This window comes from Schistocerca gregaria, chromosome 1 (genome assembly GCF_023897955.1).
Source record: "Schistocerca gregaria isolate iqSchGreg1 chromosome 1, iqSchGreg1.2, whole genome shotgun sequence".
Lineage (NCBI taxonomy): Eukaryota > Metazoa > Arthropoda > Insecta > Orthoptera > Acrididae > Schistocerca > Schistocerca gregaria.
Window position 1 is genome coordinate 820,404,573 of NC_064920.1, and position 17,376 is coordinate 820,421,948.

At 39.1% G+C, this 17,376-nt stretch overlaps 1 protein-coding gene across 1 annotated transcript in view; it reads left to right on the forward strand.

Annotated features, from left to right (window-relative positions):
* Positions 1-17,376, forward strand: part of LOC126271069 (E3 ubiquitin-protein ligase TRIM37-like) — a 252,225-nt gene that overhangs the window by 129,485 nt on the left and 105,364 nt on the right. Inside the window, exons 6-7 of the mRNA XM_049974123.1 lie at positions 16,173-16,382; positions 16,506-16,685. Coding sequence (XP_049830080.1) covers positions 16,173-16,382; positions 16,506-16,685 — 390 coding nt within the window. The remainder of the gene's footprint in view (positions 1-16,172; positions 16,383-16,505; positions 16,686-17,376) is intronic.

Below are 17,376 nucleotides of genomic sequence, written 5' to 3' on the forward strand. Positions count from 1 at the left end.
ATTTTTTTGCAAGATTAGGTGCATAAGGTGGATGCAGAATGACTTCCCAACCCAACACCTGTATAGAGTTTTTGTCAATGTAGCAGAATGTGGGCGGATGTTATCGTAGAGTAGCATCACTTCACACAGTCCTCCTGGTCATCTTCTTGGTTTGCTGCTGCAAGACATCTCACCTGTTGCTAATAAATGTGAGCAGTGATAGTTACCCCTCAAAGAAGCAATTCACAATACACATCACCATCACTGTTCCATTAGTTGCGTAACATTATCTTCTGTGGATACATGCAGGTCTTTGTATGGGCAGTTGCTGCTTTGTTTGGGGTCAACCATTCCTATCTTTCCCTTATGTTAGCTAAAAGCCCCGTTTCTCATCACCAGTAATGATACAGGGTAGGAATGGTTGGTGTTGTTCTTGGTCAATTGACAAAGAACAGGCAGAGATGCATACATGATAACCCACTGATTTTTATAATTTTTGCATAGAGCACACATCCAATTTTTGAACCTTCCTCATTGCATGCCGATGTCACATGATAGTGTAATGATCACAGTTCATTACATTTTCCATTTCTCATGTACACTGACATGAATCACTGTGGATTAATGTGTTTGAATGAGCTTCATCAAACCCTGAAGGTCTTCTTGAATGTGAGTCACTAATGTCAATAAAATTCTCATTAAAATGAGAAAACCATTTTCTTGCCTTGCTCTGTCCATTGGCACTATCCCCAGAGATGGCGTAAATGTTTTCAGCTGCCCCTGCTGCTGTTTCCTCCATACTTAACTCTTGGCACTCCATTTTCTAGTGTTCGCAGCTCCGCTCACTATCTCAAAATGAGAAAATGATAATATGTAATCTCATATAGCAACAATGAACTACAAATAAAAAATGACAGTTGATAAATAAATCTATTATAACCACAGTACCAACATGCAGAACAGAAACACAGCCAACTTGCACTCTAGCCTAATTGAAGTGTCGCGGTTTCATGCACTTTCACAGTAAGTCCAAAAATGAATTTATTGACACATTCAGTCTATGTTCACAGATATAAGTTCTTTGAACTGTTAGAAGTTCAAAATAAATAAGGAAAATCCTTCTGGAAAATAAAGGAATAACTTCTTCAACAACTTAAAGTTCTTGGAAAACAACAGAAGTAAATCTCTGTGTGAGGAAACAGACTGTCTTCTTAGATATCAACAGTAGACAGAAAATTGAAGTTCCATCTCATGAATAGTATGAGGAGTTTCAGCATCAGAGTCCATGGCCAGAGCAGCGGGTCACAATGCATGGTGGTCCTAGGTAGCAAGGTCAGGATTGAGTCAGGATGGCAGCATGCTGACGATCTAAGTCTGCTGCCAGAGATGTAACTGCCAGCTACTTTCCTGGAAAGGGCAATTATACTTGTATGGTGGATAACTACCTGATAGTAATTGGTGTAGCCATGTGGACTGAGATTGGATGAGGCAAATGGCATGGTGGATGCAGGAAAAGGCCCGTATATGTGGCAGCCTCTACTGCTCTTGCATGTGCTCTCTCAACTAGCCTGCTTGCTGCACGTCAGGCAAGTTCAGCTGACTTGAGAAGGTGCACCTACAGAGGTGGAGAGATGACCCGCATAGCGGTGCTATGTTATGGGTTGGTGGCATTGCAGGAGATCCCAGAAACATGGCACTAATATTTCTGAATGACAGGATAGTGTCAAATATTTGATATATGTCTACCAACAATACAAAATATTTCACCTCCTGGGGATAAGTATTGGCAGCAATTCTGTCTTTTAAAATTAGTATGGTGCCTGAAATTGTTAGCTGCATTGAAGGTTGAGTTCCATATTTATGCCTTCAAAATAATGGAACTTTGAAACTTTCTTACTTTTATAATGTCATCCTAAAAATACATTTGGGTATTCTAACCAAAATGCCAACTAAGTTTTTGTATATTAGTTAATGAGGCACATTAGAGTGCTGCCTACTGTATTCAACATGATAACAGACCTGAGATTGCTAGCAGACACAGCAGAGGTCGTGCCTGACACTGTGTGCCCTCCGGCTGGCACTTTCCACCCTGCTTAGTGCAATAAATATTCAAATGGTGTTAAAGGTGCAAAAACAAAATTGAACAGGATAGTGTGCCAGGTTTCCTGTACACTGGCATCAACTTAATCAATACATACAACTTAATGCAAAATACTGAATTACATATTGCAACGGACCTAGTGGACAGCGTCAGATATGAAATCCTTCTGTGTTCAATTGCAACATCATGGCAGTCAATGCTAAGAGAATGTCTTACAACAAACTTATATATCTCAGTTTGGATTCTAACACTGTCCTATGTATTTATTCTATGAACGTACATTTAAAACTTCCGACATCTTCAGTACCTGTGTATAAGAGTGAAAATTTTCTGATCAGGGAATTTAAATGGGGCCCTGGCATGTTGTTCAGTTTTCATGATTTCAGGTGTCTCTCAACATTACCAAAACTAATATCTATATCATTCATCATTTCACATTTTCTATTCTGTTTTCACTATTCAGTAGAGACATGTGTAACACAACAACATGACGAAGATAACAATGCATAGCTGATTATGTATTAGCATTAATTTCCTCTAGTTAACCTGGAAATCATTTCCATAATTATAAGTGTATGTAATAAGCACTGATCATAACTGATGTTAGTGCACATTACACAAGGAGCCTAAAATGGCTATTTCTGTCTGCTTATGCATAACACGATAATTCTAAATTTCTGAAGGTTCTCCTTCATGATGGCATTTACAATATGTGTTTTGTAAATATATATCTTAATAAATAATGGCAATCATTATTCTAACCACCATGAAGTATAATGTAGCAGAAAGTAGAGAATTACACGTAAATATTCCACTAGCTACTCACCACAGCACTAATAACAAGGTGAACTCTTGTTTTTGCCTGCATTATAATTTGCCCTTAGGCTGCTTTTATACAACTTTTGTAGCAGGCAACTGTTATTTATGAGGGTACAGGACTTTTCATAACTAAATTCAGGAATTTTCTCTTTGAAAACAGAAGTTCAGAGTTTTCTGTACCCTCATTGACTTATGTAAATGAGTGAAAGGAGGAGGAGATTAGTGTTTAACATCCCATTGACAATGAGACCATTAGAGGCGCAGCACAAGCTCAGATTAGGGAGAGAGGGGAAGGAAATTGGCCATGCCCTTTCAAAGGAACCACCAAGGCATTTACCTAAATCAGGATGGCTGGACACGGGTTTGAACCATCGTTCTCCTGCATGCAAGTCCAGTGTGCTGACCACTGCACCACCCTGGTCAGTATTTAAATGACTAATCATGCCATTTATTGATAAATTTATGGGCACACAGGCCTATGTTTTGCATATAGCATTATTTATTAGTACATATTGTTTGTTTATGTCATAATTTTATCTGTTTGTAGTACTCTTTGAGTGGCATATGGCATTTGAAATTAGTCAATGGATGTCTGTTACATCAACATAGCATAATGAGCATATATGGCCATATAAGTGTGAACCTGATTGGTGCATTGTACCAGTACTAGCAGCAGGTGGGAGTAAAATGTTGTCACTGCAATAATTCAACATGGGCAGTGCAATGTTGCAAGGTAGTTTAGCATGCTGAAACAGAAAACTCAGCAATACTGTACAGTCTAGTGCAGCAATGGGTAAGGCAGATTTCTGCACTGACAGTGGCAGTAGTGTTTTAGAATGTGTGACTGGTAGCGGCACATATGCACAACAAGCACTACGACACCACATGGATCTGTTAGTAGAAGTCACTAGTTTCAGGCCACAGCGGGGCAGCAGCTCTATGCATTGAGCTCCTCCCCCATGGCACAGCTGGCCACACCTGGTAATCTCTAGCACACAGATGACTCCTGCCTTGGGGCCAGTGAGTCACTCCCCATGCAAAGCCGCCATAATCTGCCATCACAGGATGGGCATCACCACATAATGAAGTAGACAGGCATTACCACAGTCCATAGTGGATGCAGCGACATTGAGTATGCACATCACTGGTGTGGGGATCATGCAGTGAGCTTCTATAATGAGGCCACTGGGGTGGTAGAGTGTGCAAATAGCCAACCCAGCAGGATTCAGCAACCAGCCAGCCACGGAGTTGGTGTATGAAGTACCTCTGATTCATCAGTAAAGTAATTTGTTACATTTGCAGCTGCCTTTCTCTGGGACCACCTGGGCACTCACCTCACCTCCCAACATCTGCTCACACCATCCTGCCTCATAGCCAACTCAGCCTGCAGCAGGGGGCACTATAGTGTGGTGTCAGAATTTCTGGCATGGTGTGCATTTTGTACAGTGTCTGGACCATAACCTACAGTGTCAACACAGTGCAGTGAATGATAAGCCATTTGGTTATTTTGGAGGGCACAGTAGAAATGGAAATGATGTGTGGCTGTCATCGTACCTTAAAGGTTACCTTGTTTTTGCCAGAGGAGTGGATTGACTGTTAGCCAAGTTTAAGGGTAATGGAAGAGAGGGTATTTCATGGCTGCAAGGTGTATCTAGTGTAAGTTACAGTGGGCATTTTGCACCATGTGTGGAGTTGGTACCTCTAACCTGTTATACATCTCATCAATATAGTCATATTGCTAGGTAGTGTACAGAGCCATGGCTCATGATTTGATGCAAAGACTAAATTTGTGATGATCTTTGGGCATTGTGATTTCTTGTTATGTTATTGTATGTAGTGGGGACCAAGAGTGTGCAGTGGCAGAGTCAGAGGTGCAAGATGTGCTGTAGCTGAAAGCAGTATAGATATTGTTAGAAAAGGTAGCACAGCTGACAGCAGGTAATATGCAGCTATGTGGACAGTTGACAGCTAGGGACAAATAGCATTGCTTCAGATACTGCAGAATGAGATGAATCTAGCCGCTGCTGGATTGATTGTTCCCTTTTCTGAAAAATCATCTGAGGAGGCACAGTCATGCTTAGAGGAACTTAGAACGTCAGCAGGGATGAATAGCTGTACTGATAGTCAGTTGTTGTGGGTAGCAAAATGGCGTCTGGTGGGAGAAGCAAAGGTGTATGTGAAGCATATGGAAGCATTAAAAAATGCAGCAAGCTTTGAATAGTTAGAGTGTGGACTTTTGCAAAGGTATAAGAAACAGAAATCTGCCAGGAATTTTTAGGAGCAGTTGAGTACCACTGTGACGAGGCCTGGGGAAACTCTGAAAGATTTCACACACAGGATAATGAAATGTAATGAACACATGTACAAGTTGGGACAGAGTGATGCTGCAAATGCAGTTTTGTTGCAAAAAGTGGAGGTTTTCTGTCAGACTTTACAAGAAGGGCAAACACAGGTGCATCAAAGGATATCTGTATTTTGCAGTTAGGTTAGTGATGGCGTACAAGGAAACTGACATGTTAACAGGGGTTAACATTAAGTGTTACAGGTGTAGACAGAAGGGGAATTTACAGAGACAGTGAGGAAATGAAAGATTTAGTAGTAGAAGTTTGGTTGTGGACATTGGGGTTGATGAGGATTTGGTAAGTAGCCTTTAAACATGAGAGGGAAACCAAAGTCCACCTATAAACATTTCAGTTAAAATTCAATGCAACAAATATGTATGCAGAGGTGGAGTGTGCAGTAAGAGATGTTTGTAAGAGATAAAGAGTATAAATTGTTGTTGGACATAGCACACATGTTGGATGCAAGTAGATATTGGGTGAGTCAAAGGCAGTGGAACCCACCATGCCATAGGTTATGAGGGGTTGGGGATAAAGATGTGAGAGGGTTGGGGTCAGCAGACATAGATTTTTCATATTAGAACAGTTTGATTTAAGTAGTGTTTAGAGGTAGTATTGCATGTAAGCGAGGGCTACAGCATGTTCTTGGTGTTAGACTATATGTTACAACATTGTACTAAAATTGACCTTCGACAACATGCAGTAGAACTTAGTGGAATGACATTCCAACTAGGGGAAGCTGTTGTCATTATAGAGCTGTGGTGAAGGTTGGACAAACCAGTTGAACCACGTACAATTATCTAATTTTTCACATCATTGTGTGCCAGGTGACACTGGAAGGTGGAGCCAGTTCTACCTGTGGGTGCAATATGTGTTGTGGAACCTTTGGAGGAGAATTATATACTGAGAAAAGTGTTTTATGCATACAAGAGAGGTATAGTGGAAGTGTGGTACTCATAAATATAGATAATTTTGGCACCAAGGAAGTGGAGTTAAGGAAGGGGATATTGACAGCCAGTTTAGACATTCCAGATGTAGATGACTGGTGCACAAGGAGGCTGAACCACAAGCAGTTGAGAGACACCATTGAGCTTGCATTACGTAGGAAAATGGATCATGTAAATGAAGTAGAGAGAGAGAGAGAGAGAGAGAGAGAGAGAGAGAGAGTGCAAATGGAAGAATTGTTGTTCAAATTTGAGGTATTTATTTTCTCCAAGGGGTCCATTGCCAGCAGCACTATGACTCTACACTGAATACCAACAGGGAAAAAGCACCAGTGTGTTGGAAGTCATACTGCATTCTTAGGTATTTGAAGCTGATTATGGAAGATTTTATTAACCATCAGTTAGCTGATATGTTAATAGAAGAGAATAGTAGTCCATGGAGTGCAGGAATTGTATTACCAAAAAAGTCTGTGGGTGGTTATAGATAATACAGTTTCTGCTGTGATTACTGTCAACTGAACAGCATGACCATTCCAGATGCACATCCCACCCCCACCATTACAGAGACCATCAATAAACTGGCACAATGTCAGTGTATCTCAACTATAGATTTGAGGAGTGGTTACCATCAGTTGGGAGTTATGCCTGAATACTGGCCAAAGATAGCATTTTCAACACTGTAGGGGCACTTTTTTTGGATTGAAAAATACACCTGCATTTCAAAGTCATTATATGGTGTGTGGACAGATTTGAAACTGTGTTACAGTCTAGTTCACGTGGATTATATCATTGTATTCTCAGGAGACATGGAGCAGAACAGACAGTGTATGAAGTAAGTTTTTAAGAGATTTATGGCTGTGCATCTGATGTTGAGGACAGAGAAGTACCATTTCGCACCAGAAGGGGAAAGATATTTAGGGCATGTTATTAGTACAACTGTGTGATGACAGATCCCAGGCAAATACAAGCTTTACAGGAATTCCCAGTGCCAAAATCAACTAAGGAACTGTAATCTTTTTTGGGATCTCAAATTACTACAGAAAATTTTTACAGACATAACACAGCCACTCACACAGTAGCTAAGGAAAGGTGTGAAATTCATATTGCACAGAAGTGTGTTAGGGCAGTTTCGAAGAATTAAAAAGAGTTTGTAGTATTTCCAGAATTTCAGAAAGAGCTAATCTTTTCATGTGATGCATCTAATCATGCTTTGTGGGGTGTTTTAAGCCAGGAGATTAATGAAGAAGAACATCTTGTGGCCTATATGTCAAAACAGCTAAATGCAGCTGAGAAGAACTATTCAACAACAGGAAAGGAGATACTGAACCTCATTTATGGTGTCACGTATATTAGATGTCGTGTTTTTTTTTTTTTTTTTTTTTTTTTTTTTTTTTTTTTTTTTTTTTTTTTTGAGAAAAATTTCAAGTAGTGACCAATTGCATGCTTTGAAGTGGTTATTGGGACTGCCAAGAAGAGCCCCGAGACTTAGTGAATTTGACTATGAAGTATTCACAAGATGGGGAAGAAGAACAGAAGTACAGATGCATTAAGCAGGAAGGTAGCAATATTGAAAGTTCTAGGTCATGGTCATGTGGAATGGCAGTAACTGTAAACTGTACAGGACACAGTCACATTTTATCACATATGAGGGACTTCTGTGCAAGGAAACAAGGCTAGGGCCACAGTCAGTAGTAGTGGCAATGTTTAAAGAGGAAATTTTAATGAAATCACATGATTTCAAGTTATCTGAACGTGAAGGGTGGAGATTAACAAACTGGAGAGTGACAGAGAGGTATAGGTGGAGGAGGAGGAAGTAATATGTGGATCAATATGTGAGGAATTGCATACAGAATGGATAGCAGGCTGACTTAAATCATGAATAAGTACCACTACAGAGGCTAACAGAAGCATCAATACTGTTTGAATTGCTTGGGACAGACATATTAGGACTGTTTGTTTGTATGCTACTAGGAAAGCAACAATTAACAATAATAGATCACTTTTCTCAGTACAAGAAGATGGATGCTATGCTGAACCAACAGGCAGTGACAGTCACACAAGTAATGGTGAAAACTGGATGTCGAACTTTGGAGCACCAGATATGATAATTATGGACCGAGGTACAAATTTCATACTGGACTTACTGAAGGAGTTGACAGTAACTGCATGTGAAGAAGATAAGGACTAGTCCTCTTCCTCCATAGGCCAATGCTAGGACAGAACAGGTACATAAAACAATTGGCAACATGTTATGTTACTTTTTGAACACATATCATGTATACTGGGCTACATGTATAAGGTATGTCACGTCAATGTATAATTCAAAAGCGTACATTAATACTGGGTTGTCCCCTTATGAGGTGGTGTATGGTTAACAAATGCCATTACCATTCAATATGTTGGGTATCTACGACCTTTCTGAGGAAGTCCAGAGTTGGTTCCAGATGTGTCGAGGATGATGCCAGAGAAGAACATAATTAGGAGGAATCAAAGGAAGAAACAAGAAGATGCAATTGAGCCTCTGCATGGAGTACCGTACATTCTAAGATCAACAGGATGGAGGGTGTTTGTCAGGGATTCCTTTGTTTTCTGTTTGTGTCTTTATAGGATTGTAGTGAATAAAATATATTACTGAAAAGATATTTTTGTAATTTTTATTATTTGTGTGGTTGCTAGTGGCAGCAGCCTTTGGAGGAGGGAGGAAGGGTGATGTCTTTCCCTGTTCTCAGGTTGATACAGCAAGGGCAAGAATGGAAGAAATGCAAGCCATAGTAGCATTGCATTTTGTCACCTGAACAGTACATTTGGGGGTTTCAGAAAGCACAGAGTCTAATAACAGAACTTAATAGACAAAACTTGCCCTTCTATTATCACATAACATCAGCAGAAATTAAAACTGACCAAGCACAATTGTATATGTCAATTTGATTCTCGGTAACAAGGCACTGTGCACAGTTTAAGTGTTGGTGTCACTCACTCATACTTAGTCAACTGGAGAATTCATTGAAAATTCATGCAGATGAGGATCCATGAGGTATTAATTTTGGAAGATGGTGGCAGACTTCCAGCAATGATGGAGGAGGTGCAGCATCATTGAAGCAGAAGGGTCATGGTGTGTCTGACCAGGATAATACAAATCAGCCAGAGCAAAGGTGCAGTACAATTGTTTTTAGCTGAACATAAAGGATTAGATTATCAGAGGGATATTTTGGACCCCAGATTACATTTCCAACAAGCAGGTCTTCATTGTATTTACTCCACATATGTCTTGGTAATGGTGGCAAGTTGTTTTTGTAACTATTCTAAGTCTTGCAGCCCAACCAGGGCTGTGCTGGACAAGGAAACCACATAGACCTTCCAGTAGAAGTCACCATTTCAAGGCCACAGCATAGCAACAGCTGTATGCACTGAGCCTCTCCCCAGACTTAGTGCCACAGCACAGCTGGTCACACTGTTCATCTCCAGAAGCGTGGCAGCCATCCAGTGGGCAGTGGGTCATTGTCTGTGCACACCAGATGCCGTCCACCATTGCCAGATGGGCATTCCGGCATGGTGACCAACCCCTGCCATTAGACAGCCAGGCATCACCAGGGCCCATAGCAGATACTGCAGCATTGAATATATGCATTGCTGGCATGGGGATTGTTCGGCCAGCTTACATTATGAAGCCACCAGCTTGGTGGAGTAGTGTGTCAGTATCATGGGATGTGCAGGCAGCCAGCCCAGCAGAATTCAGGGACCTGCTGAGCACTGACCAGTGTATAAAGTAGAGCAGACATGTCAATAAAATAACTTGCTTCATTTGCACTTACTTTCCTCTGGAGCCACATGGGCTCCCACCTTGCCTCCAGCACTCAATCACATCTTCATGATTCATAGTTGCCCCACAATACACGGGGGTTGCTATAGCAAGTATGGGTCACAGCTTCCAACTCCACTTGGATAACTAACATAAGGAGAACCTCGGAATAAAAGGTCAAAAACAGTCAAGGCAATCTACACACAAGAATGTATATGATGTAACTTACACAAAAACAAATCTTCAAATTTGTGTTAATATTGTAACTGTTACTCGACTATCACACATACAGTCTGCTGTATACATTCACATAGTAAAGGCACAGTGATGTTTATTCCTGTGGATGATCATTTCAAGATATTGGATGACAATAATAATAATAATAATAATAATAATAATAATAATAATAATAATAATAATAATAATCCCCGTGGAGGCCCGGGAAAAGAATAGGCCTTCGGTATGTTCTGCCAGTCGTAAAAGGCAACGAAAAGAACAAACCACTAATAGGGCTAACCCCCCTTTTAGTGTGATTAGTTGGTTCAGGACACAACTAAAGAAGCCTTGGACAAGTGCCGTCGTGGTCGAGGACGACGCTTGGACCCTATGCCCGCCCACAATGGTAACGACACTGCTAGCCAACTGGAAAATGATTTAAATCCAAATAGAGGTGTTTTGCAGGATAAGCTTCCTGCAACCACCCTAGAAGGAAAACAAAGACAGAGGATGAGATGGTCAGATGAAGTTAATCAACACCTCATGTTCTGTTATTACCAAGCAACAAACCTAGGAACCAACACAACTGGATACAGATCACAAGTATACACAACATTTTTTACCAGATACCCAGAATTAAAAATTTTAACAGAACAACAACTAGCTGATCAGATCCGTGTAATAATCAAAAATAACAGGATACCCCAGTCAGAATTAGAAAACAACAAACAACAAGTACAACAAATACTTGAACAAAATATATAACACACACATTAAAATAGACAATCCACCAAACATAACAGACATGGAACACTTCTGGAGCAACATATGGTCAAACCCGGTACAACATAACAGGCATGCACGGTGGATAGAAGCAGAAACAGACACATACAAGATGATACCACAAATGCCTGAAGTGATAATTTTGCAACATGAAGTCACCAAAGCAATTAATTCTACTCACAATTGGAAAGCCCCTGGAATTACTCAAGACTGCAACAGTCACAAAGTCTAATAGAGCCTCACTAGCTTTGTCAAAAGACAAATTCATTTTTTGTGCAGGCATTCAAAACTACAAGAAGAAGTAGTTGTACTGAAATCTGAGATCATATACAGGGAATGTCGTATTATGGCTTCCTGGTGACAAGATCCAGAATAATTGATGTTGGAACCCAAACAATATTGAGAAATAAAATAACAATAAATGGAAGGTAAGAGAAATTGATATTTTAACTGAAGGCTTATTGAGAACTTATCATTGTTGTTATTAACAACCAAGTAAACAACAGAGTATCATGAAGAAGTGCATAGATAAATGTAAGCATAGAAGATAAAGTTTTTAAGAATAAATAATTTCATCAATAAATAGAAATTAAACTTATCAGCACCTGTTACAGCACAGATTCTATAAAATCCAAGACTCAGAAAGCTGTTTATCAGTTTCTTAACCGTTATGCAGTAACTATTAGTCTCAATGATAGCTACTTGGCAAACCTGGGTCACCGAGTGCAGAGACCGGGCTCATAATCAGCATCGTGATGTGGTGAACTATGCTACCAGCTCCAAGGAGCTGTATTAAAACCAAGTTAAAATTTGTTTATATATTTATGATGTTGCAAGTGTATTACGATGGAGCTTAATTTTTGTGTCCATGAGGGCTATTATAAGGAAGTTATTTTCAGTTTTGGCCACTGTTGGTGGAGAAAATTGATTATAAATTTATTACTGTTTTAAATATATGCTACTGTTGGTCAGGAAAGCAGAAGAGGTATTGAAGGCTTTTGCTGACATAAGTGCTAAGTTATAAAAGACAAGTGATAGTAAAGTTCAGACATCTGAGTTTAAAGCAGATTTAAAGGCCCATTGTGGTAAAGTGCATGAAAGACTAGATACTACTAATGTAACTTTAGATGCTCAAGGGATTGGTTTCAGCTCTTGCTGAGACAAATACACAGACATTTACTGAACAAAATGAGAAACTAGATATCACTAGTGGGATTTCAAGGCCGAAGTCAAACCAGTTTGACTGAGTGCAGGCAGCACGTACATAATTAATCGTATCAAGAAAAGGTTGTCAGTTATTCAACAGAGAAAGGTTTTTACTACGTTCTGATTCATTATTAAAATATACATTTATCCCATAACATAATACAATGTGAACTATGATCCACACATATTAGCGGAGTTATATTGACATGGGGAACATTTAAAGTTATAAACAAGGCCCTTATATATGTGGTTGAAATGAATGAGATAAGTGTACCAGGAGAGTAAAATAAGAAAGCCCGCCTGGTTAGCCATGCAGCCCAACACACTGCTTTCTGGGTGGGAAGGCATGCTGGTTCCAGGCATTAATCTGCCCAGTGGATTAGTGTTGAGGTTTGTGGATGGTTTTTAAGGCAGTTTTCCATCTGCCTCAGGGAATGTGGGCTGCTTCCCCTTATTCTGCCCAGTTACACTATGTCGATGATTGCTGCACCAACACTATCTCCACGTACACATACACGATAATTATTCTACTGCTCCAACATTGGGGTTACACTCATCTGGCGTCACATGTTCCTGGGGGGGTCCACTGGGGGACAAACCGCACAATAACCCTGGTTTCTGTGTGGGCAGCAGTGGGTTGAGTGGAGTGCTGTAGCCTGTTGTGGAGTTGTGAAACAATGATGGCTATGGTGGGGACGAAGTCTCTCCATCGTTTCTAGGTCCCCAATTCCATACAATACAATACAATTCAATACAAAGGAAGAACTATACAGGGCATTGCAAAAAGTACATTACAACTTTAATGTCACATCACTAAACTTGTAATTAACTTAGAGAAAAAATGTGAAGTTTGTCTGATGCACCAACTCAAAAAGTTTTATTCTGGTTCTTTAATCAAGTTCTATATATGTGCTCCCCATCTGGCATTTTCCTGGAATGTACACTACCCACTTGATATTCAAACTCTGCGCAAACCTCTTCCAACTTGTCAGTGTCAACTGTCTCAGTAGCTGTTGTTGTTCTTCCTTAAAACTACAAATCATTGCTTGTCATCTGGTTTTATGTACTTTAACAATTGCTGTCTGCATGGAAACAGATGAAGGCACTTTACAGTACTTGGTACACTGTCATACAAGGGATTCACAGTTCTTTTCATGCCTTACAAGCAGACTTTGGGGGTGAACACTGGAAAACCTGTCAAATTCTCTTTTTATCTTCATCATTTGTCCTTGCCCTGCCTGCATGCTGCTTCAAATCTACACTTCCTGTTTCCATGAAGCTCCTATGCCATTTTCGCAATGATGGCCAAGAGGCTGGTGGTTTCCCTTACTGCACTGTGAAAATTATCAGAATTTGGTTGTGTGATTTTCGTTCAATAAACCAAGCCACACACTGTACCTTTTCCTGTGTGACTCCATTTTTTTATTCATCTATGGTGCTCCTGCCGCCCTGCCACAACAAAGAAAAAATTGTTTCACTGTATTGATCTTGCCACCTGGAAAAGCGAAACAGTCATTCATTTCTTTACATAAAAACTTTTCAAGTTGGTGCATCAGACACACTTCACTTTGTTTCTCTAAGTTAATTACAAGTTGAATTATATGACACAGCGTTTGTAGCATACCTTTTGGGACACTATAAAGGGACACAATCACTTTGAAAAGTGTTATATGAGTGTGAGAAGTCTTTTTGAGGAAAGAGTTGTTATATGTATAGTTTGTACAGAGGTGAAAAACCATAAAAATTTTCAGGCTTATTCCAAGATTACAGGTTAGAGGAACCTGCCTTAGTTGTTGTGATATTTATCAGTAGTAGTGATATTTTAACAAGTTTGATATGATTCGTGTGGAACAGGTGTGCTCAGCAGCAGTGTTTTTTTAAATCGAGAAATGTAGGTCAGTCAGTCACTAATAATCTATTTATTGCAGATCTAGCAAGGTTTCAGCTACTGTGCAGCTATCATCATTGTCAGAAACATTAAAGGTTTAAGCTTTGTATGAGTATATGACAATGTAACATACCAGTGAGATGCCTATACAAAAACCTCTACTACACTATCCACGTAAGTATCTCAGTTCACACTGAGGCCACTGTTTACAATTATTACTAAGCTAACATGGTTGTACATCATATTGGTGTGCAGAGTCCTCTTAGCTATTTTTATCTATTGTGTTTGAAAGCTAACAATGTAATGAACAAGGCCAGTAAATTCTGTGGATCAAAGGCAAAAAACATGAACATAAATTTTAAATTGCAGAAACGGGCCATAAGAGTAATAATGGGAAGCAGTTGTTGGGTTGATACCCAGTGAGTACACCTACCAGTCTGTAGAGTAGATCAGGGAAAGTATTACTAAATACTCCACTAATAGTTCTATACATAATCATGGAGCAATAGGCAATTTGGGGTTGCACTTACTCAGGAAAAGCAAACAAAAACCTCAAAATAGCATTTTATATCAGGGGATAAAATTGTATAATAAATTGACAAAGAAAGTGAAAAGGATTATTAAATACCTCTGTTTAAAAATGCAGCTAAAACATTTTTCAGAAGTAATGCATATTACACAATTAAAGGTTACTTAGAAGACTTAGAGTAGTAGACAGTAATGTACCGTAAGGGGGTAATTCCAGCACCATGTTGCATTTCAATACGTGATTATGGTTTACAGCTTTTACCAGGAAATCATGTGTCAAGATGTAAAATGATTATAGTAATGTCTGTTGGCTTAGTTTTTCAAGTGGACAGTGGCACATATTCAAATATGGTTCCGTATTTGATGCAAGGAGCACACAACATCTTCACAGCCCAGGAGACATCACTGGGTGTTTTAGTGTCATCAGCAGGTGTCCTCTAAGTGTGTGGCAATGAGGAACAAAATTATATATTATTTGCAAGTTAGCTGAAATAAATTGTGTGTAAATCAAAGAACATTGAACAATAGGAATGTATAGAATGAGGTAATGCAGCTGTTAGGACACTGACATCATATTTGGTAGGATGGAGTTTCTCTGTCTGGCCATCCTGATTTAGGTTTTCATGAACCACTAATGCAGATGCCAGGATGGCTCCTTAATCAAGGCCTTGACCTGACCCATCCCAATGGGCTACCAGTCCTATCCTCATAAAGCATGTCATGTATGCTTTGTGTTGTATAATTTGGCCTGTTGATTTGCATTGTATAACACTGACAAATCCTATATCATTGTGAGATGATCCTTGGATGAATGAATAAATAAATAGACAAATAATCTAAACTACATATGTGTAGAGGGTTCTGCACACTATTATAATGTACACTGAGATTAGCTGTGTAATAATTATAAACAGCAGCCTCAGTGTGAATTGAAATACTTACATGATAATCTAGTAGGGTCTGATGTTTGACTTGCCTCTTACTGGTATGTTACTTACCATCTACTCTTGTACAACCCTTATATAACTATGTTTTGATTCATGCATATATCTTACTGTAATATGTTCTTAGAGTTTTTAGCACTGATGATAGTCACATAGTGCAATAACAGATTATTAGTTAAATCTGAGAACATAGAACATATTCAGCAAACACTACAAACTTGCCTAATCTTGACATCATTACATTGACAAACTGTTAACTGTCAAAAAAATCTGTCTAAGACCAACAAACTGTAAGAATATAGTGGAAAGTGCAACTTCATCAGACAGCTGACAGGAATATTCAGTCCTTGAGTATAGACAGTGAAATGTTTTGTAAAAGGAGTGATGAACAAAATATGTTGCAATCATTTGTTCACTACCTGGTATAAATATAGACAGGTTGTAGCTATGACAAAGCTGCAACAGTGAGTGCAGCAACTGAGTCAAGCATTTGATGTTACAGATGTAGGTACTGCCTAATTTATGTTGTTGCTTTAGCTTTCCTCTCTTACTTTCACTCTTGCATGATGTGTTCATACACTTTTCCATATTAAAATACCCATGAAATTTGTTTGTTTCTTTTGCAGTGAAATAGTTCCTTCATATGATACTGGCACTTTTGAAATTCAGCACTATAGTCAACTTCAACAGAAAGCAGATCCAGTATATTCACAGCCACTGAATGTTAATGGCCTCTCTTGGCGCCTCAAGGTGTATCCTGATGGAAATGGTTTTGTTCGAGGGAGTTATCTCTCTGTTTTCTTAGAACTTACTGCTGGCCTTCCAGAAACTTGCAAGTAAATTACTAAACAAAACAACATTATTATGATCAAAATTGTTATTATTCTCACTAAATGCAAGTAAATCATCATTATTATTACTAAATAGGAGTATACTTCATTTTATACTATGTTACACAGATATGAATATCGAATGGAGATGGTCCACCGTGCAGCCCAAGATGAAAGCAAGAATATTGTCCGAGAATTTGCTTCTGATTTTGAAGTTGGTGAGTGCTGGGGATACAATCGTTTCTTCCGCTTGGATTTACTTGCCAGTGAGGGATTCTTAAATGCTGAAGAGGATATGCTAACCCTGAGGTACTGGTACCAGTCAGTTAGCTACACTTCAGAAATAAACTCTGCATATCATAAAATGCACTAGCAGATATCAAACTGCTCACAAAAATTGGTAGTCAAGGAACAAAAACAGAATAATAAATGAATGTTGAACAATTTTATCCAACCAATCTGGTTTATTTGCAGTGAATGTATCTCTTATGTGTATGAAAACCAGTCCAGGACAGTTTCTGTGTTAAAGCAAAATGCAAATCACTTCCACATCTATATCTGTACTCCAAAATCATTTAAATCTGGTTCTTGAAACTTTATAAATAGGCTTTCTCGGGATGCTTTGCATCTATCTTAAAGTGTCTTCCAGTTCAGTTTCTTCAGCATCGCTGTGATACACTACCATCAGTCAAAACAAATATGTGACCATTCATGCTTCCATTATCTGTATACATTCAATAGCCACTGTTGTTCCTATTCATTACAGTTCCCACACAATTGAACAATATTCTGCAATGGGTTACATGAGTGTTTCGTTTGCTGTCTTATTTGTACACTGTTTTCAGTTCCCAAGCACTCTACTAATGAACTGAAGTCCACAAGACCATGTGATCATTTCATTCCATGTCCTGAAACAGGAATTTGGACGAGTTGAGCAGTTCTAATTGTGATGCCCAATATTGTAGTCATAAAATACCATGGTTTTTCATTTTCTGAAATG